General features: G+C 32.4%; 1 protein-coding gene across 5 annotated transcripts in view; it reads left to right on the forward strand.

The window, feature by feature from the left end:
- Positions 1-23,116, forward strand: part of FSD1L (fibronectin type III and SPRY domain containing 1 like) — a 95,817-nt gene that overhangs the window by 58,929 nt on the left and 13,772 nt on the right. For 3 of the 5 annotated variants that reach the window (XM_074282973.1, XM_074282974.1, XM_074282977.1), the window contains exons 7-10: positions 4,674-4,883; positions 8,178-8,276; positions 12,798-12,927; positions 13,687-13,719. In XM_074282973.1, coding sequence (XP_074139074.1) covers positions 4,674-4,883; positions 8,178-8,276; positions 12,798-12,927; positions 13,687-13,719 — 472 coding nt within the window. The remainder of the gene's footprint in view (positions 1-4,673; positions 4,884-8,177; positions 8,277-12,797; positions 12,928-13,686; positions 13,720-23,116) is intronic. The other 2 variants (XM_074282975.1, XM_074282976.1) reach the window with 1 other exon arrangement.

Raw genomic sequence — 23,116 nt, forward strand, 5'->3', positions numbered from 1 at the left:
TAAATGAGATTACTATTTTATTAGTGTTTAAGGGCTATTTAGACATTCATAGCAATATAAGTGATAGTAGTAGTAACAGAAAATTAATTATTATTATGATAGTATCAATAAGTAAGCATTTATTAAGGATTTAGTGTGTGTCAAACACCAGTTTAGGTGCTGGAGATATAAAGACAAAAAAAGACTTAGTTCTTTCTCTCAAGGAGCTTTTATTCTATGTGGGGTGACAAAATGTACATATACAGGGTTTTCCAGAAGTCCTAGTGTATTTTTAAACTTTAATAGCTGATAATCATGGGTAATAGATAGCTGGCTTGATTGTATTGAAGCAGCTAGATGACTCAGTGAATAGTGTCAGACCAGGCATTAGGAAGACTCATCTTTCTGAGTTCAAATTTGACCTTAGACACTTATTAGGTGTGCTACCCTGGGTACTTAACTCTTTTTGCATGAGTTGGAAATAGCAGTCCACTCCAGTATTTTTGCCAAGAAAATGCCAACTGGTGTCACGAAGAGCCAGACATAACTGAAACTGAACTTGTTGATTTATGACCTCTAAGAGTTACCTGGCTCTGTAAGTTTTAATCATTTAAAATTGCATTAAGACTTTAGGGATATTCTATATAAGAATATACAGTATAAATAAAATACAGAAAGATTAAATAAATAAAGGAAGGTGGGCACTGACATTTTGATATGATGAGGAAAGGCTTTATAGAGAAGCTGGTACATGATCTGAGTATTGAAGTAAGTGAGAGATGTTTTGAAACAGAAGTGAGGATGGGCTTAAAGTAAAATGTATAATAAATGTTAATTGAAATTTACCCATTTTTATAAGTGTTTTTCAAAAAAATCATTAAACAAAAATTCTTTAAGTCCTGAAAAATTTGAATTGGTTATATATTCTTTTAATTATAAAGCTGGATTTGGTCCACTAATAAAAAACTGCTATGTGTAAAGTTCTTGCTTGACACATTTTTAGTAAGCAAATGGGCAGATTTTAACAACTTCAGTTTTTAGAAACTTGTATCCGAATTCTTTATTTTGCAAATGATTCAGTAATTTCACTAATTTATATCAGTGCCTACAATGTACTTGTCCCAAGGGATGATATATAAGAATATAAGACAGAGCCTCTGCTCAAATAGTTAAGGAGCTTGTAGTATGTGGGAAAAGACAAAGGTAATATACATGAAGTTGTTGTATATCATGGTAGATTTATATACCTTGTAATATTTATGTACCACATAATCCAAATGTATGCATATATGTAGATATGTAATATGTAATACATATTTGTAAATTGCTGAAGATCACATCTTTTGTACTTTGGCTAGAATTAATCTTTTCCTAGCATTCCTAGTATCCAATCAAACATCTAATTTATACTGTTGAATATATGAAGCATATGGAAGAAATAGAAAAATAATCTGTATCTTCACTCCATTTCAGCCATAGGGATGGTTACAACTATATCTTGACACTGTAAATGTTTGATTTTGCTGATTAAAAATCGATATTCCTCTATTGACTCCTCCTAAAACACCACTTCTCTATATGCTTCATCCCTTCCACACTTGTTTCTTAAACCTTATGAAGATTTCCATTCCCTTTGACTCTCAGGCTGTTGTCTCTGCCCTGACTTCACTTTTTTCCTTCTCCAACCTCAAATAAATAGGTAGCCATTTCAACTCTACACTCTCCTCTGCTCTGGAGTCTCATGTCACCACTTTTCTTACTTTTTAAACTTTTCATTACTTCTGAATTGCTCCTACCTATCATCTACCTCCTCTTCCTGCTGCTTGAACAAAAACTGAAGAAAGTCTTGAGAAAGTGTTGGGAGTATTATGAATTTATGTAGCCAGGCCCCAAGTAGACCCTCATTGCAACAAGTGAGTTCTTTTATTCCTCTCTAATTGATTTTTTCGAGCAAGAGAGAGAGGAAGGCAGTTGAGATTAAGTTACTTTTCTAGGATCATACAGCTAGTATTTGAGGCCAGATTTCAATTTAAATCCTCCTGACTTCAGGTCTACTGCTCTCTCTACTTGCACCACCTCGATACCCCCATAAGTAATCTTTGATCTCATATATCATAGAAGCTGTTTCAAAATTCATCCCTCCTCAGGCTTTTCACAGTTATCCATCTTAGCTAAGAACCTTACTTTAATACTTTACTGAAAAAATTGAGGTCATTCAACCTGAGCTCCCTCCTTTCCCCAAGTTTCTGGTATAGAAGTGGCATAGAATCTCTAGCAGATTTTACATCTTTAATAATTTTCTCCCATACTTAAATTTTCTTTTTTTACATATTTCTTTAATTTGTTTATTATATTATCCATTATGCCTAGGTAATATATCCATTTAGCGTTTACCTTAATATAAAGGTGTGAGATGTTGCTCTATACCCAATTTTCTCCAGGCTGCTTTTTTTTTTTAATTAAAGCTTTTTATTCACAAAACATATGCATGGGCAATTTTTCAATATTGACCCTTGCAAAACTTTCTATTCCAAATTTTCCCCTTCTTCTTCTCCCCTCTTACATTTAACATGTAGTACAATACATGTTAATTATGTTAGAATATATGTTAAATCCAATATATGTATACATATTTATACAGTTATATTGCTGCATGAGAAAAATCGGATCAAGAAGGGGAAAAAAAAACCTAAGAAAGAAAACAAAATGCAAGCAAACAACAACAGAAAGAGTGAAAATGCTATGTTGTGGTCCACACTCAGTTCCCACAGTCCTTTCTCTGGGCCACACTTAAATTTTCAACTGCTCCCTTTATTACTCCCTTCAAATGTACCTGTCTCCTTCATTCTATTGTCCTCATCTCTCCACCCTTTCTGAGGCAAAGTTCTTTAAAAAATTCTCTACCTTGTCTACTTCTCCTTTCACTTACTATTTAACCTTTTGCACTTTGGTGTGTGATCTCAAACCATTCTCTCCAAAGTTACCAGTGAATTCCTAATTTACAAAATTGAATCTTCTCAGTCCTAATCTTTTTCTACTTATCTGTTGTGTTTGACATTGTTGAACTACCCTCTTCTGGAGACTTGCTCTTCTCTTGGCCTTCATGATGCTACTTTCACTCTCTCCTAGTTCTCCTTTTACCTGGCTTTTTGTTCAAGTATCCAATAAGTGTGGTTGTTAGTTACTGTCTTGTAACCTATTAGCTTTCATGATTTTAATTCTACTTTTTATGCAAATGACTTTCAGATAAGTGCATTCAGTTCCAATCTTTTCCCTGAGCTTTAGTCCTATATCACAATATGCCTTAGAACATTGAAAAATGAATGTTTCAGAGTCACCTTAAACTCAGCAAGTTATAACTGAACTCATTGTCTTTTCCATTAACCCCCCCCCCCCATCCATACTTAACTATTTTTTGTTAAATGAACTATTCCCAGTGTCCCTGGTAAGTTTCATAATTTTAACATATCTGTACTTTGTTCTCCCTCACAACATACCTCATTAGTTCCCCAAACTTGCTCTTTCTTCCTTTATGACATCTTTTGTTTCTGACCGTTTTCTTTACTCACACAATTACCATCCAAATTCAAGTCCTAATCTTGAAGATTATTGAAATGAGTTGCTGAATGGATAATCAGCCTCAAGTCTCTTCTTCTTTCAGCCTGTCTTTAACAGTTCTGCTGAATTGTTTTTCTTTAAGCACACATTCAAACAACTCCAGTGACTTCTTGTTATCTTTAAGATAAAATATACACTTTATCTTTAGCTTTTAAAGCTATATGGGCTCTTGGCCCCTAGTCTCATTGACTTTTACTTCCCTTCCCAACTGTATATATCTTATGATTTCTATAATCTATGTTCACATGCTTTTGGGTGACCTTCTAACCCATTCACTGCTTTCTCTATGATATTTGAAGGGATGGTGATATAATTCATATGTTAAGGTTTCATCTTACTGCAAGGTAAGATTTTCATTTTTCCTGTTGAAGGTGTAATCTCTATATTTTTCCACTAAAAATTACAAATCTGTATTGAAGGAGTTAAGAAATGAAAATTAATTTCATTTTAAGAAATTAAATAAGGAGACCATTTTGCAATATTTGATTTTTTTGGTAGGGGATTTGTGATATAGGTCATAACCTCTGCTAGAATGAACCATAGTTGCAAAAAAAAATTATGACTTGTTACTGCAAATGTTTACAGAATACTTAGAAACACAAAATAGATAAATTTTGGAAACTTTGTAACTTTACTTTTTAAAATATAATGGAGTAATATCGAAACCTGAGCCAAATGCTCTCCTCCTCCTTCTCCTCCTCCTCCTCCTTCTCCTCCTCCTCCTCCTCCTCTTCCTCCTCCTCCTCCTCTTCTTCTTCTTCCACTTAAAATTTATGTATAAATGTGACATTTATTATGAGGAAGTGCTTAAAATGCAGTATATGACTCTTGAAAGTAAAAGATTAGTAATGGTCCTTAATGTTAACATTGGATTATTTCTCTCTATATAAAACATTTTGTATTAATATCTTAATTCAAAAAAGTATCTTTTAAAAAACAATGTTAAGGAATTGGGATACTTATCTTAACTGAAGTTGCTCATGCAGTTTAAAAGCAGAATGAAAATATACATGTTTGAATGACAAACATAAATATTTGATTAGGATTTTAATAGCTGTTTCTCTCTTTTCTTGCAGTTCCCAAAGCTCCAGAAATAGATCCAGCAGAATGTTTGGTAGCTGACAATTGTGTAACAGTTGCTTGGAAGATGCCAGAAGAAGATAATAAAATTGATCATTTTATACTAGAATACAGAAAAACAAATTTTGATGGACTTCCACGTATAAAGGATGAGAGATGCTGGGAATTAATAGATTACATTAAGGGCACTGAATATACATTATCTGGTAAAGACTATACATTTTCATTTTTAGAAATCAGTTCATGGTAATCTCCAATTTATAATAATATAATAACTTTCTCTAAAGGAAAGACTTAAAATTTAAGAATGCTATATAAAGCTTAGTTTCAAAATATTATTAATGTATTTTTTCTGAGTGTTTCTGAAGTTTTTAATTTATTTTTTATCTTCCTCTTTTATTGTACGTAGTCTTATAATAAAAGGTACATTTTCTTTTTATTGATTTCATGGATTTATAATTGTTATTCTTTCTTGAAGTATATTCCCCATAGTAGTAGGATTATAGATAAAAAATATGATTACCTTCATGATTCTTTTGGCTTCTTGGCAGATTGCTTTCCAGAAGGATTTTACTAATTTTCATAGATACCGTATAATGGTGCTTTAAATATTTTTTCTAACATCCCACATAGTGTTATTATGTTTGATTAATTTTTACTCAACTGCTTTAATTTGCATTTCTTTAGTTGTTATTGAGATTGAACAAATTTTCAGATGTCTGTATGATATCTGTATTACCTAAGAATACAAATTATCTATGTATTTATACTCAGACTATTTATCCCATACATATTAGATATTGTCTATAGAGGTTTGTCTTAGTTTTTGTGTGTGTGTGCGTGCGAATTTTGGGTGTCCATTCAAGTCACCCAGCATTGATTAGGCATCCACTATGTACTAGGAACTATACTAAACACCAAATATACAAAGAAAGGCAACAGAAAGAATAGTTCCAGATTGCATGGAACAAAATCTAATGGTGGGAGGAAGGGACAATATGCAAGCATCCATGTACAGTATAAACATGAAAAACTGAAGATAATCAATGGAGAGAAGAAACTTGCAATCAAGGGGGATCAAGAAAGGTTTTTTTGTAGAGGGATAGGATTTTATCTGGGACTTCAGGGAAGCCTGGAGGTGGAAATCAGAAAGGAGAGAACTTTAGATAGAAGAAATAGCTTGGGAAAATATATATATTTGGGAGTGTCTTGTTTGAGGAAGTTAGTGTCCCTGGGTCACAGTGAAGGATAGTAAGGTGTAAAAAGACTGGAAAGATAGGAAGGGACTAGATTTTATAGAGTTTTAAATGCCAAGGAAAATTTTATATTTTATCTTAGAAATAATAGGAAAACCATGAAATTTATTGACTACAAGGGTGACATTAGGAAGTTCAGTTTAGTGGTTGAGTTGAGGATGACTGGAATGGGGAGAAACTTGAGGCAGGAAGACCAACCAGTAGAGTATGTCAGTAGTTCAGACATGAGGTGGTGAGGGTCTACATCAGGGTTGTGATAGTGCCAAAGGAAAGAAGGGGATGTATACCAGAGTTGTGAAGATAGACTTCACAACAGGACTTGGCAATAGATTACTTTGTCTTAGGGGGAGGAGGGAGAAGTGAGTAGTGGATAAATACACTTAGGTTGAAAACTTGGGTGACCAGTAGGATGGTGATGTCCTCAACAGCAATAGGGAAGTTAGGAACATAAAAGGATTTGGGGAAAGATAATGAGCTCAGTTTTGGCCATGTTGAGTTTAAGTTGATCTGAAGTATTCAGTTTGAAATGTCTGGTGAACATTTGGAGATGAGAGAGATTAGAATCAATAAGTAGGACCTAAGAATACACAATGGTAATGGAAGTTGATGAGATCACTAAACAAGAGAAGAAGGCTAAGAGTAGAGCCTTGAAGAGCACTGACAGTTTGTGTGCATGATCTGAATGGAGATCCAACAATGACTGGAGTGATTTGATGTGTAGGAGGCAAACTAGAAGAGAACAGCATCAAAAAATCTAGAGAAGAGAGTATCCAGAAGAAAAGGGTGATTGATAACATATAGAGAAATCAAGGATGATGAGGATTGTGAAAAGACTTAGATTTGTCATTTAAGAAATCTTAGGTGACTTTGGAGAGAACAGTTTCAGTTGAATGATGGGATTGGAAGCTAGACTACAGAGAATTAAGAGTGAAGGAAAAGCGAATAGCTTTCTTGAAAAGGAAAAAAAAAAGTAGCCAGTGATATGGATCTTTTTTTTAAATTCTAGTTTCCTCTCTTTGTTGATATTATCTCCAACTGAGGACTTTTTTTTATAGGAGAAAGGAGACGTGGAAATATTTGTAAGCATTTGAGAAGTAGCCAGTAGATAGGAAGAGATTAAAAAGGTGAGAGAATAGAGATAGCAGAGGAGATAACCTGCTGGAGAAGATGGAGTGGGATAGAAACCCTGAATAAGATGATTTTTGTTTTTTTGTTTTTTTACAAGGCCAAAAAAGAAGTTTATTGTTACTATATTTTATGTTTTTATTTTCCTTTATGAATGGAGACCATTCATGTTCTTTCAGGCTTAAAGTTTGATTAAAAATATATGAACTTTTGAGTTTGAGCTTGCAACAACACTATGTCAGCAAGTAAACTCCTCAACTCTAAAATGAGAACTATATATTTAACCTCTCAGACTTGTTGTGAGGATCAGATGAGATGATATTTGTGTGAAGCATTCATGATGGCTGGCACATAGTTGTCACTTAAATACATATTTCCTTCTTTCCTATTTCATTGATTGTTAAAAATAGCTAATATGATGTAATTTAAAGATTAACTTGATTTTATCTCTGGTTAGTTTACTACTGTATTGTAGTACTTTATTCTTTGTATCTAAAAATACTAATTTAAGTGGCTTTCATGTGAAAATCTTAATGATAATATCATTGTTGAGAAGTATCTAGTTATTCCTTTGCTCAGCATTAATGATCACTGAGTGGAAAGCACATGTTGACTGAAAAGTTCAGTGACTTAATTCCTGTAGTCAGAGAGCTTTAGTGGTATGCAGGGAAAATGGGAATACATATAATTATAATGCAAAGTATAGCATGTAAGCACAGTGAAATAAATAAAAAGATAGAACAAAATAATTCTAACTTCAATGAATTATGGAAAACTATATAAAACTGCCAGATTTATCATGATGTTATTTGCTTTTTTATATTAGATAATAATACTACTACACAAATATAAAACAATTTATTTTCTTCTCATTTCTTAATAAGAGAATAAGTTAATAAATAATGAAATGTTTAGTACTGTACCTGACTCAGTCTCCAGACTGAGAGGAAGTAGAATGCTTTTGACTTTTTTTTTATGAGATGAAACTTTCTCACTGTCTAAAAGGCAAAAGGATTGTATTTGTTGATAAAAAATTCTGTTTGTTAACTGAAATATTGCACAAATAACTTACCCTAAATTTTTTTAAGAAAAAAAATCTAATTGTTTATGTTCTTTCAGGCTTAAAGTTTGATTCAAAGTATATGAATTTCCGAGTTCGAGCTTGTAACAAGGCTGTAGCAGGAGAATATTCTGATCCAATAACATTGGAAACCAAAGGTAAAATGAATAGCTACATATGAAACAAAATTTCTGTGAATGTCTATAGTAATTTTAAGGTTTTATGCCAAAAAGTTAAGACTTTACTCCATTTTATCTGTCCTATAATATGCTCTTAGTAATAGAGGGACTTCCTTTTTTCTTTTTTTCTTTTTTTAAAAATTTCATTGAGATGTATGAATGATGCAGAAATGACATTGAGTAATACTCAGTGGGTACCTTAGTCTCATTTCACTGCAGAATGAATCTCATTAAATTATGAAAGGGCCTATTATATAAATTGGTTTGAATGCCATGAATGCCATTCTATGTAGCTTCCTTCTAAATTTTAGAATGTTTTTCAGTTTCCAAGCATTTTATGTAATGATTATGCAATGTCTTCTAGTTTTGAAATTGTCATTTTTTAAAAATTTGAGATTTTTTTGTCTTGTAATTTTTCTATTTCCTTTCATTCACCCTATATAATTTGCTGACCAACAGAGAACCAAATCTGACAATTTTAGCTATATTTTGTTTTCTATACCTGAGGCTATTTACACTGTCCTTTCCAAATAATTTAGAATCATGTCAGTCAGTGGTTTATAGGTCTTCTCTCAGTTGAGGCACTTTCTATTGGTGTTGATCCTGAATTAGTCATAAAAATTCTCCTTCAAGTCCTAAAGTTTTTTGAGAGATTTTGTTCTGTTCCCACTTGAGGTTTCATTCACTAATCTGTCAGAAATTTTTTACTGATACTTTTTTATTTTACTAATCCTGCCTAAAATTATATCTTTGACCCCACTGAACAGAACTAACTTCATCTCTTATAGATCTTAGTATCACAAATATCATAGTCAGCCCACATCTTTAGAATTACTAGTGACTGAATTAGCCAAGTAATAAATCCAAATCTGAACTAGACCAAAAACCCACCCATTTATAAACATCTTATGTATATGTGGTTTGCTGTAGGACTTATTAATTGATTCTCAATATAAATATTCAATGGAAAGTATATAGAACTAACATAAAAAGAGATGGACGTGAGAAATTTCCTGTATTCTTACTGTCATCTATGGTTAATGTATTAGGCCTGGCCCAGGGAAAGATTTAGGGGATGAGGAGAAGCAGTTTAGTTCTAATAATAGGGAAGATATGGTGGCAGAAGACTTTGGATCCCTTCTCAGTTTTTCCATTTACTGACTACCTGTTGGACTTTGAATAAATCTAGTTCTCTGATAGTTCAGTCTGTGAAATTTGAGAGTTAGATTAGATGACTTCTAAAGGCTCTTCTACCTTTCATTCTACAGTCTTGTGAATACATCAAGGTAATTACCAATAATTTTGTTTTTACCTCACATCTATGCCTTGACTTTTTTTGTTTTGTTTTGCGTTGTTTTTAAGGCCAGTGATTTCCCACTTTTTTTTGGTAATCTTACCAGAATATTAGCAAGTTTTACAGTTGATCCTAAAATGTTAAAGGAAATAAAAGTAATATCTAGTTTTTAAATATTGCTTAAGTTAATATATAAACATAATTATCACAATGATAAACCTTTAAGCTTTAGTTTGTATACACAGGTACTCATTGCCTTTTGTTACAACTTCTTGTGGTAATAACAGCAGTGTTCCTTTCAGGAATGAGGATCTGCTAGTATATTTAAATGTTGTCTATTCCTTTACTTCACCTCCAGCTTCTTGTTTTGTCTTTTTTTAATTCAATAGTTTAAAAATTCTATTTATTTAATTATAATGCTATTACTAATTTCTTTTCACTTTCAAGATTTCTCAAGATACTTAATTAGTATTTAAAATTTGTGGATGTCTAGGTTTTTTTAGTTGTATACCTCATTTGTCAAGATATTATCTTTCTCTTGTTGGTAAAAGTAATTATACAATACACACATACATACACATAAACACACATATATGTAAATCCCTCCCTCCCCAAAAAAACTATTGTGCTTGCATTCTACACTATTTGGATTTTGCCTCATTGTTGTCGCTTCCTGTACTGAAATTATTAATAGTTTCCAAAATTTGTTCTTTGACCCACCAATTCTTTTAGAATCAGTTATTTAGTTGTACATTGATTTTTAATGCTTTATTCAACAGCCCTTTGTTGAATATAAATTTTTATTATATTGTAAGTATTTAATTAAAGGATATATCTTAATATTTCTATTTTTCTCCATTTGTTTGAAAGGTTTTTATGCCCTAATACATGGCCAGTTTTTGTAAAGGTACTATGTATAGCTAATCTTCTTTTCTATTTCCATTCAGTATTTGCCAGGCATTTGTCATAGTTAATATTTCTAAAATTTTATTTAGGTCCTTCCTCTGTGTGTGTGTGTGTGTGTGTGTGTGTGTGTGTGTGTGTGTGTGTGTGTGAGAGAGAGAGAGAGAGAGAGAGAGAGAGAGAGAGAGAGAGAGAGAGAGAGAGAGATTGTGTATGTTGTATGTGTATATGTGCTGTGGCTAAGTTTTTCTAGCTCTTCAGTTAGTTCATTGAGGTCTTCCACTACTGGCTTAACTATGTATTTCCCCCCATCATTATTTTAAAATTTAAAACTTAAAATATCTTCCTTTTAAGTATTTAGATTTTGTGTCATTTGGCGCACATATACCAAATTTAAAATTAATTTATTATCTATTTTAGCAAAGTATAGCACCTTATATTTATTTATTTTAAGTCTATTTTTGCTTTTGTGTTGTCTGAAACTATTATTGCTATCCTTGATTGCTGCTACCCTTTGATTCAGCTGAAGCATCATAGATTTTGTTCCAGTTGCTTATTTTTACTCTGTGTGAATCTTTGTTTCAACTGTGTTTCTTACAAACAACATAGTCTTTTATTATGTTTTCTAATGCATTTGCTATCCTTTTCCATTTTATGGGTCAGTTCAACCCATTCACATTCAGAGTTAGGATGGTAATTGTATTGTATTTCCATTCATTATGATAATTGTATTTCTACCCATCCTATTTATACTTTTTCCACCTTTTGCTTATACCAAATCTTTACAAAGAAGAGAGGTCTCGGAATAAGATTAAAAAAACCAGCCATTATTTATATAGTGTGACTGTGCCAGACATTGTACTAAGCATTTCATAGTTAAACCATCTCATTTGATTCTAACAAAAACCCTGGGAAGTAGATGCAAATATTATCCCTTTATATTTTGAGGAAATCGAGGCAGTTAGCAGTTAAATGACTTGCTAAAGGTCACACAACTAGTGTTTACATCCAGATTTGAACTCAGATTTTACTCTGCACCAAATTGCCAATCCTTTATACCATCTAACTGCTCCAATAATGTTTGATAGCTCTTTCTAAAAATAGTTCTTCAGTGTATGATTCAGAATTTCTTTAAGTATTCTAGTCTACATTACTTTATCTGGGACTATAATATTCTTTAACATGAGATGTTACAACCAGTACAAGGGAATAGTTTTTATAACTGCTCAATAGATAAGGTTGCCAAGGATCTCTGCTGTATGGTAGGAGTATAAGGTTAGAGATGGAATGAACTTGCAGTGATTCAGTATCACTCTTTTCTCACCCTACTTTTATAGATAAAACTGAGAGAAACTTTTAAAATCTTAGGTAGATATGCACTAATTGTCCTAAAATAGAATTCAAAGAGCATTTGCCCACAGGTTGCAATTCTGAAACCCATTATCTTCATATTTCTTCTAGTATATTGTTGTTCAGTTTTTTTTTCAGTTGTCTCTTACCCTCATTTGGGGTTTTCTTGGAAGAGATACTAGAGTGTTTTGCCAGTTACAGATGAAGAAACTGAGGCAAAAAGAGTTATGATTTGCCTACGGTCATATAGTTAGGAAATGTTTGAAGCCAGATTAGAATTCAGGAAGATGAGTTTTCCTGACTCCAGACCTGGCATTCTACTGTACCACCTTGCTCCCCCTGTATTTGTATGCTCAGAGCTTAAATAACAAAATTTGACACAAAGTGAATGCTTGATACCTATCTCTCTATGAAATGAGGGAGTGGAAACTAAATTATTTCTGATGTCTTTCCTTTGGTTCTATGTTCTTAAATATGTTGGACAAGGTGCTGTTTCATACTTGTTTTAGCACATTTTTCTACTCTCCCCAATCAAATCTACATATACTAGCTCTACCCCATAAGTATGGAAGGAGATGTGTTTTTTAAAGTATTGGCATAAGAACCCTCAAAATGTATTATTTTCCCCAAAAGATTATCTGATAGTTCATATTTTTATTACACTTAAAACTGTTTACAGAAGTTTCTTCTCACAGTGACTCCATGAGACAATTAACATAAGCACCATTACCTCAGTTTCTGGATCCTTTTTTGTCATAATAAGACCAATAGTGAATTTCAGCACTCTAGATTTTTTTTTTTTTATATTTGAAATTACAAACTCCTGAAACTCTGAGTGTGTGTGTGTGTGTGTGTGCGTGTGCGCGCGTGTATGTCTGTGTGTGTGCTCCTTTATTGTTTGTTTGGTTTTTTTTTTTTTTTTTTTTAACAGTTTAACATGTTGTCTTAAATAGCACTTAACTTCAGTTTGGATAGCTCATCATCCCATATGAACTTAAAAGTTGAAGATAACTGTGTAGAATGGGATCCAACTGGAGGAAAAAGTCAAGAAAATAAAGTGAAAGGAAAGGAAAATAAAGGCAGGTAAGGAACACTTATTTTTAGTTTGATTTTTAAAAATTGAGGTTTTATTGATGTGAATCTATTTTACTTTAATATTTCATGAACTAGGTCTCCTTTTTATATATGTAAATTAAATATGCATTTAGTTATTTTTTACATTAATTTGTAGTGACATTAAGTCTTTATACTAATGAAGTAAATCAACAACACTGCATGCCCACTGTGTGACAAGTACTGTACTAGGTAAGTATGATACTATTTTGCTAGGTATTTGAGTTTTTTGGTTCATGTCTCTTCATCACCCTTCATAACTTTCCTTCTGCTTATCTTTGTTGTTTATTTCCTTTTAAGATCTTTAAGTATTTTGCTTTTTAAGATTATTTTACAGTTCAAACTGTTTAGAGGAAAGATACTTGTATCATTCTCCCATTTTTGGAATTTGCAGTTATTAACCTGAAAGCTGTGCAGTGAATAAGACACTATAACACATATTAATCTGATTCTTATTCTTAGGCCAACTGTACAAGCAGGCTACATATCATTGTATTGTTACAAGTTGCCTGAATGTTTTACAGATAGAGGTTCCTTATGCTCTGTTATGAAAATAAATGTTGTTTAAATTGAGACAACCTTCTATAAATGCAGATTTGAGTTTTATCAATAAAACAGTGAAAATACTTCCCTGGAAGGTGGCCATCAATTTTATTTTTTTGTAAATTATACATTTTTTTAAAAGTAGTGATATCAGTCTCTTAATAATTGCCTGTTTCTGTCTGACAGTGTCCATGTTACTGCACTGAAGAACAATAAAAGGTGATGACATGTATCTTTATGGTTCTAGGATTTAGTATGTCTAGCTTGGCTGAAAATGTTGCAGTAATTTTCTTTTTAACACTTAGCACTGTCTAGATTAATAAGCAAAAGCCAATCCTAGCAGCCTTTATCAGCCAAAATAATGATCTAATGGATGTGTTGATAGATTGTTTTATAACTGCAGCTTTTGGTTTTGTAGTACAAACTACATAACTAATTACTTTAAAATCTTATAATAATTTCTTTTTCCTAAACCTCCTGATTTCTTGCATTCATTCATTCATGTCTGGATTTTGATCATTGTTACTTCTGGAATGTTTTCTGTCTCATCAGTCAATGTATATAATATTATAGCTTTTCCTAGTATGTTAAATTTTTGAAAAATTAAAAAATTAAAATTTGAAAGATGAAAAATATTTTTAAAAGTGTTATTTGGATAATATTGGCTCAGACACAAATTTTCAGAATATAACATTTTTTTAAAAGTAAAGGGACAATAGCCTAGATTTCTAAAGAATAATTAAAAAATAAATCTAAAGAATGATTTGCAAGCAAATTGCAACATAACTCTGTGGTAAAACAGATTGTTATGTTTTGATGTTAATCTGGCCAGTTGATTTAATTTGTTTATTTTTGGTAGAAGATATTTTTCATTTTACAAATTTTCTATTTATAAATTATTATAAACTGTTAAAGGCTGTTAGAGTTCCTGGAAGATATCTAGTCTGAATTGGTCACAGATTTTTGGATAGCCAGAAATTAGCATTTCAAGCTCTGTATGATTTGTTCTTTTTCTTAAAAAAAAATATTTTTTAAATACAAATAGTTTTCCAAAATCTTTCTCTTCTGTTTTGTCTGCCAAATCTTGCTTAACATAGTTGTCTATTGTATGAAGTTAGTCTTCTTTAAAGAAGAAAACAAATCTGCTTTTTTTGTGTCAGAAAGCAGAATCTGGAAACCTCCAGCATAGGTACACTGTGGGCAGAAGGATGAAATGCTGTGGGAATATTCTCTTTCCTTTATTTTCACTGAGATTAAGTCCTAATTCTGAGTTACATTTATTTTTCATGCTTTCCCTAATTTTGTTTTCTGATGGTAAGTATACTGTTTTCTTGTGATTATCAAACACTATAAGCTTGTTTTTTATCTAATGCTAAATGAAAATTTACATTTGATTTGTATGATGTTCTCTCACTGTTACATACTCGTAGTCTTTGAAGCTGAAAGTTTCTTAGAATTGTCATTTTCAATCTAGTGACTGTAAATAGAAGTTGTGATATCTGATTTATTAACATCTAACCGGTACACATCTTGCATGTATAAGCTTCTCATTGTATTTTGCCTTATTTCTCCTTCCCCTTTCCTCAGCTGTTTTCCTTAGGCACTTTGACCCATTCTACTTCTCAACAGCAACAAACTGTTTAAACTAGTGTCACAAAGTGGGCTTCAGGGATTCTTTTCCTCTTTTCTTCTTCTTTCCTAGAAAATATGTACATACTCTTTTCCTTTGTCTTTTACTGTTCATAGTTTAGTTAATTTTATCTTATCTTGATACATATACAACTTTTAAAATTCTCTTCCAATTCTTTATCACTTACCTTACTCAGCCATCAGTCAATTATTTATGAAGTATTAACCAGGGAAACAAAGAAAGGTAAAATATAGCCCCTACTCTCAGGGAACTCTCAGTATAATGGGGAAGTATGTGCAAGCAACTATTTACAAGCAAGCTATACAATATAAATTGGAAATATTTGACAAAGGGAAGACATTAAAATTGAGGGGGATCAAGAAAATCCTTTAAAAGGTGAGATTTTAGCTGGGACTCGAAGAAAGCCAGGGAAACCAGAAGGCAGAGATGAGGAAGGAGAAATTTCCAGAAATGAGAAACATCTAATGAAAATACCTGGGGTTGAGAGAAGGGAATGTTTTGTTGAAAGAATAGTATGGAGCTCAATGTCATTAGATTGGTGCTTATATATAGCAAATTATGTAGTAAAAAGCAATCTTTAAAACAAATGAATAAATTTATCTTCATATTACTAGCCCTAATTTATATGAGGCATCAGACTTAGAAAAATTTAGCCGATTTTCCTAGACATGAATGTCAGAGGCAAAACTAAGAATTTTTCTCTTTAAGTGCAGTGCTAAAATGCTTTAATTTAATTTTGTTTAATTGCCTTGTCTGTCAGTAATATAATTGTATTCCATAATGTTTTCTGTTATGTTTCTTTGTAATGATATATTACAGACTAAATAAATAGTCTTTATGTATTATGTCCTGGAAGCCTATCAACCATTTTTTTCCATATAGAATAAGAGACTGGAGTGAAACTTATTTTGCCTCAGATCTAGTAAAAATGGATTTAAAAATTTTTATTTTATTTTTAAGTGTATATTAACTTTTTTAGTACATATGAATCATGTTAGGAAAGAAAAAATCAGAACAAAATAGAAAAACTACCACAGAAGCAAAAAACAGGAAAAAAAAGTGAGCATAGCATTTGTAATATTCTTCTCTAAAGAATGTAATATTCATGTAATATTCTTCTCTAAAATATTCATGTAATATTCTTCTCTAAAATGTAATCTTCTCTTGTTGGGGTTTCCTTGGGGGTCTCTGGAGGCAGCCTTCATTTCAGTTCAATAATCACCACAAGTGCAGCCAGGAATTAAAGTCTAAATCCTTTATTATTTCTTTCCAAGTCTTGTCTCCTTTCTTGGGACCCAGTTAGCTTTCTTATAGTCCAGATCCTTTATTATTTCCTTTTTTGGGGCTGGGCAGCTTTCTGGAGAGCCTTTCAGTCTGGCCTTGGTTCCGAGAGCTTGAGCTCTCGCCTGCCTTCTTTGGGTTCTGAATTTCCCTGACTCCCAAAGGTTTGTGCTTGAGCCTCCAGCCTTCCAAAGGTGGAAGATAGAATGAAGCTGTCTCAGCCTTAGAGAGATTCTGACCCTGAGAGCTTCTTGCTTATATGCTCCACACTGAGTATACATCAATCATTATATCACTAGGAAACCATTATTTGTTGTAGGATTAAATCAATGCTAAACTAGATTTAATCATTGTCTCCTCAATTCCACTTAGTACCTTGTTTCAAGTTCTGGCCCATAACATCTCCTTATAGGATTAAATCAATCATACTGAACCATGCTAAATTAGATAACTATTGTCTCTTATCAATTCCATTTAGTACCTTGTAAGAATCCTTTGTTTCAAGTTCAGAGTTCTGGCCCATAGCATTCAGTCTCCATAGTTCTCTTTCCAGATGCAGATTATCAATCATTTATAACAGTATTTTTTAGGAAAAACTCCCTCATACTTGGAAGTCACTCTGCTGCTTCCTTTTAGAATCCTTTGCTTCCTGTAGGACTCTGCTTAGATTTCGCCTTATTGAAATCTTTATGGATCCAATAGATTGTTAGTGTTCTTTCTCTCCCTCTTTAAATTATCTTTAAATTTAAATTTAAATTTAATTATTTGTGTTATATTCTTGAGGTCAGGGATTGCTTCATTTATTGCTTTTGTATTATCTCTGTAGGTTGACATAATGACTTGTAGATGGTAGACTTTAATCACTTTTTGTCAAATTGAATTAAATTCTTACAACAAGACAGCTAATGCTTATTAAGCACTTACCATGGACTATGTATTACACATCTACAATACTGTGAAGAAGAATTATAAGGATTATCCCACTGTTACCAGCAGTATGCAGCTAGTTCTTACTTAATATAAACTGATCCTTTCCACATCCCTCCTGATCAAAGTTTTGCCTAATCTCCCCCTCTACTTTTGGCTGTTTGACCTTTTTAGCCAGTGTTGAGCAGAGGCTCTGGCACAGAGCTGCCTTAACAATCCCACCTGCAGCCTACTAGGAAATCAGATTTGCCCTAATGCAATTGTCTACTCATATCAGGAAAAGAGAAGCTGAAAAGCTTTGATTGGTTTTTTTTAAACATTTGGATTGAGATCAGAGAAACCTGTTACTAAACTGTAGAATAGAAATCAAGGTAATGCTGGAGTTCCAGAAGAAGAATACAGAGTTCACAACCAAGTAGTGATTCCATGTAGTTTATATTTAAATTGTCCAGGGACCCTTTTCCAACAATTTCTTCCCTCTAATACCCTGGAGTGTCTATTCCCTTCTCCATTTCCTACCCCTAGAATCCCCTGCTGTCGCCTCCTAGAATCTCTGTCTCAGGCTCTAGAGTAAGCATTATTAAAATTGATCGCAGAATTAGTATATATTTTACAGGGACACCATGAACTTGGATGAAAAAAACCTTTATTTCAGTATTACTGGTTTTCTTGGTAACCTTATGTGTTTTATTTGTCAATTTAAAAACATTCTGAGAAGTCCATAAAACTCACTAGACTGCCAAAGGGATTTATGATATATATTTATGATGTGATATGATATATTTCTTGTGAAAGAACTACTATGCTAAAACCCTGGAGTTATTATTTTATCATTAGGACAGGAAGTTGGGTCAAATATATTTTGGCACCCCAAGTTAAAACTTCAAACACATTTTCCCATTGTTAATTGTAGTGAATTGGTTTTGTTATACTTTTAATATAGTAGGATATATAAAATCTACAAGTGTTTATTAATACTATGCTAGTCATTGAGAATACAAAGGTAAAAATTGGATAAATCCTTCTAAGAGTGTAAGTTCTGTCCCAAACTATATGGACATATATTCAACTATATAATGATGTAATTAAAACTTTTGTTAGATGACATGACCCAAAACATTTTTACCCAGAAGTCAAATCTCTAAAAATATCTTTTTAGAATTAGCTAGGCTGGTGGAAGGAAGAGCCAGAAGATGGAGTAAAGATAGCAACCGAGACAAACTCCTCTTGAAACAATTTTGTAATAATGCCTAAAATCAAATTCTGGAGCACAGAATCAATAAATGGTCAGGGTGAGACATTTTTCCATCCTAAGAAAACTTAAGAGGGTTAGTAAGAAAGGTCTATGACACTTGAAAGGGGAGCTAGCCCAGAATACATGTAATAGCAACAGCAGCAATGGATGTTTTTGGAGTAAATTGAGGAAACAGCAGCAGCAGCAACATCTTAGGAAACTCTCAACCTAGAAATGGTAAAGGGATTGACCAAATGGTCAAAAACAGCTTATAGGGGATCCTTTGCTGACATTTGGTACAACTGCTGCTGGTTGACTAGTCTATTGCCCAGATACAGTTCCATGTTGAGAGTAGTGCTTATGTTTGGACGTGAGGGAACGGGGTCCTAGTTGGAGTTCCAAGGCAGAGAGGACATTAGCATTTAGAGCTGCCAGAGAGCAGAGGACATAGTCACATGTGGTTCCAGAGCCCAGAGGAGCTCTAGCACTTGTGGCTACAGAGAAACAGGAGCCATTCCAATGTAAAAAGCAGAGAATATACCACAAAAGTAGTGACCACATCTTTCCTCAGATCACCTTTGAAGCATCAAAAAATTACAGACTCTTCCACCTATCTTAAATTAGCTCTGAAAAGAACACGAAAAAAAGGTAAAACTTGATATGGTGGTTTCCTACTCCAAGTTGAACAGAGCTCAAATTTAATGTAAAGTTCAAAGTCAGGAAATAGGATGGGAACATGAGCAAACACCAAAAAAGGAATTTGATTATAAAAAGCTACTATAGTGTCAGGGAAGACCAATACACACACACACACACACACACACACACACACACACACACACGCACGCACACACACTTGAAAAAAAAAAAAGACAACAATGTGAAAACAGCTATAACAAAAACTCAAAGAAAATAAATGATAATTGGCCCTACCTAATTCCAAGAAGAATTTCTGGAAAAATTAAAGAAAGAACTTAGAGTCACAGAGGAAAAAATAAGAAAAGAAATGAGATTGATGCAAGAAAATTACGAAAAGAGAATTAATAGTGTGGTAAAAGGCATAAAAAATACTGAAGAAAATAATACTTTTTAAGCTTAATAGACTTGGCCTAATGGTAAAGAAAAACTCCATGAAAAGCAAAACAGGCCAAATGGAAAAAGAGTACAAAAGCTTATTGAAGAAAATAACACTTTAAGAGCAGAGTTAGCTAAATGGAAAAAAAGATACAAAATAGTTACTTGCAAATTAGAATTGGGCAAGTGGAAGCTATAGACATCATGAGGCTTCAAGAAACAATAAAACAAAGTTAAACTAATGAAAAAAAAAAGAAAATGTGAAACATCTCATTGAAACAAATAACTGACCTTTAAGATCTAGAAGAAATCATTTAAGAATTATTGGACTCTCGGAAAGCCATGACAAAAAAAAAGAGCCTAGACATGATATGTCAAGAAACTATCCAGGAAAACAACTCTCATGTTCTTTTTAAAAAAACAATTTTATTATAACTTTTTATTGACAGAACATATGCATGGGTAAATATTTACATTATCATCCCTTGCACTCACGGCTGTTCTGACTTTTCCCTTCCTTCCACCCCCTCCCTTAGATGGCAGGCTGTCCTATACATGTTAAATATATTATAGTGTATCCTTGATACAATATATTTGTGCAGAACTGTATAGTTCTCTTGAACAACTCTCATATTCTACAACCAGAGGATAAAATGGAAATGGAAAGAATCCTGCCAATCAAGAATTACTTATAAAACAAAACTGATTATAATCTTTCTGGGGAGGGGGTAGAAGGAGGGAGAGAAATGAATATTTAATTATATAGAGGATTTTCAAATATTCCTGAATAGAAAATATGACATTTATATATAAGACTCAACAGAAGCATGAAAAGATACTCATGAAAGAGATAAGGGACTCAATAAAGTTAAATTATGTACATTCCTATATGGGAAGACAATACATGCAATTCTCTGGTCCAGAAAGATTAATTGACTTAAACATTTTTTTTTTTTTTTAAGTTTTGACTTCTAAATTTCCTCCCTTCTTCCCCTCCCTCTTCCCTAAGATGGTAAGCAATTTGATGTTGATTATATATGTACAGTTAAATATATGTAATTCTAAAAACTTTTATCATTATTAGGCAGTTAGAAATAATCTACATAGATAGAGGATATGTATGCGAATCAGTTATGTTGAAATAATCAAGGGATAGAAAGAGGATTCACTGAGAGAAAGGAGAAGGAAGAGGTAGAATGGGGGAAATTATCTTACATAAAAGAATCACAAAAAAGTTTTTTACAGTGGAGAGAAATGATTGAACCTCCTCCCTCTCATCAGGAATGGTTCAAAAAACACAGACTACACTAATTTGTACATAAAAATCTATTTTTCTTAGCAAGGAAATAGAAAAGGAAGAGGATAAGAGAAAGATGAAAGGGAGGCTAGATTAAAAGAGGCAGTGGTACAAAAGGGAACTTTGAAGAGGAACAGAATAAAGAAAGAATAAAACATGTGAAAGGGAAATAGTAATAATAACTGTGAACATGAATAGGATGAACTTACCCATAAAATGAAGGTGAATGGCAGAATGCATTTGAAACAAAATCCAACAATACTTGTTTATAAGAGACCCACTGACACAGAAAGATGCAGATTTAAAATAATGAAATGGAACAGATTCTATTATGCTTCAGCTGAAGTAAAAAAAAAAAAGGCAGGGTAGCAGTCATGATCTTAGATGATGCCAAAGCAAAAATAGATTTAATTAAAAGAAATAAGAAATAATATAGGAAAACTATATTTTGCCAAAAAGTAATGTTAAAAGATTTTATAGAGAGTTTCCATGATAAAGGGAAATTAATCAAATTTACAAAAATAATAACCATTCCCCAGTTGATAAATGGTCAAAGGATATGAATAGGTAGTTTTCAGAAGAAAAAATGAAAGTTTTCTATAATCACATGAAAAAATGCTCTAAATCATTATTGATTAGGGAATTATAAATTAAGACAGTTCTGAAGTACTACATCGTGACTGTCAGAAATCACAAATTCTAGAAGTGATATGGGAAAATAGGTACATTAATTAACTTTTGATAGAATTGTGAACTGATCCAACCATTCTGGAGAGCAATTTGGAACTATGCTTGAATGATTATAAAATTTGACCCAGCAATACCACTATTAAATCTGTGCACCAAAGAGATAAAAGAAAAAGAGAAAAGACCTACATGTACAAAAATTTATAGTAACGTTTTTTGTGGTAGCAAAAAACTGGAAATTGAGGGATTGCCCAGGGAATGGCTGAACAAGTTGCAATGTACAATTGTTATGGAGCGCTGTTGTACTATAAGAAACGATGAATGGGATGGGAATACCTATAAGAATTTAAACAAAGGAAAGTGAGCAGAACCAGGACATCATTGTACACAGTGACAGCAATGTTGTAATGATGATCAGCTAAAAATCTTAGCTACTTTGATCAATATAATGATGCAGGACAATTCTAAAGGACTCGTGATGAAAATATTCACCTCCAGAGAAAGAACCAATGAGTTCAGGCCACATTAAATTTTCTCATTTTATTTTTCTTGCTTTTTTATGATTTACATAATGTGGGAATATGTTTTGCTTGATTTCATGTGAATAATTGATGCCAAGCCTTCTCAGTGGTTGGGGAAGTAGACTAGGAAGAAGAGAATCTGGAACTCAAAATTAAAGAAAAAATAAAATGGGAATAATCATGAATAGTACACTAGAAATGGGGAAAAGGTAATGAGGAGAAAAAATAAGTTCTTAATAGTTTTTAAAATGTTCATCAAGAAAAATAACAAAAAAAGAATTTGTTAAGCTGCTTCTTGGATTGTCAGATCCATCTTCAGGACTTGTCTTGTTTGGTAAAATAGTAAGATTTGCTTTATCTAATATAATTGTTGAAAATCCAATGTTACTTATATACCATTGAAGCTTTGAGGTAGGAATCTAGTGGAGAATTTTTTTTTTCTAAGAATGGAGGGAAGATTTAGATATCTTTCAGAAAGAGTAGACATTTCCTTATTTGGAAACTTTCCACTAATGCAGGTCAGCAACTCATCCATTTATAGTCTTTCTTAGTGGATGATATTATTGAAATGTTTTTACTTTAATTTTTCTTTGACACAACAATTGAAAAAACCCTCTCAATAATGTTTGTAAAGAAAAATCCTATCACTTTAAGTTAAGCATCAAGAATATAGAATTTGAAAGTGACGTAGTATAATCTAAGGTGATCATGATAATAATAAAATTTGAAATTGTTTGGAAACATTAACAAATTTACTTTCTTTTTTAATATTGTAGACTTATATTTTTTTGGATAATATCAGAATTTTTGGAAAATAAGTAAAAGGGTAAATAGTAAATTACATTGCTCCCAGAACTTTGGGAGATATTAAATCACCAGCAAACCAACTGTTATAGAATAAAATTTAAGATGCTTTGCATCTCATTAGCTATCTGATTCTTAGG

The sequence above is a fragment of the Sminthopsis crassicaudata genome, chromosome 1 (genome assembly GCF_048593235.1).
Source record: "Sminthopsis crassicaudata isolate SCR6 chromosome 1, ASM4859323v1, whole genome shotgun sequence".
Lineage (NCBI taxonomy): Eukaryota > Metazoa > Chordata > Mammalia > Dasyuromorphia > Dasyuridae > Sminthopsis > Sminthopsis crassicaudata.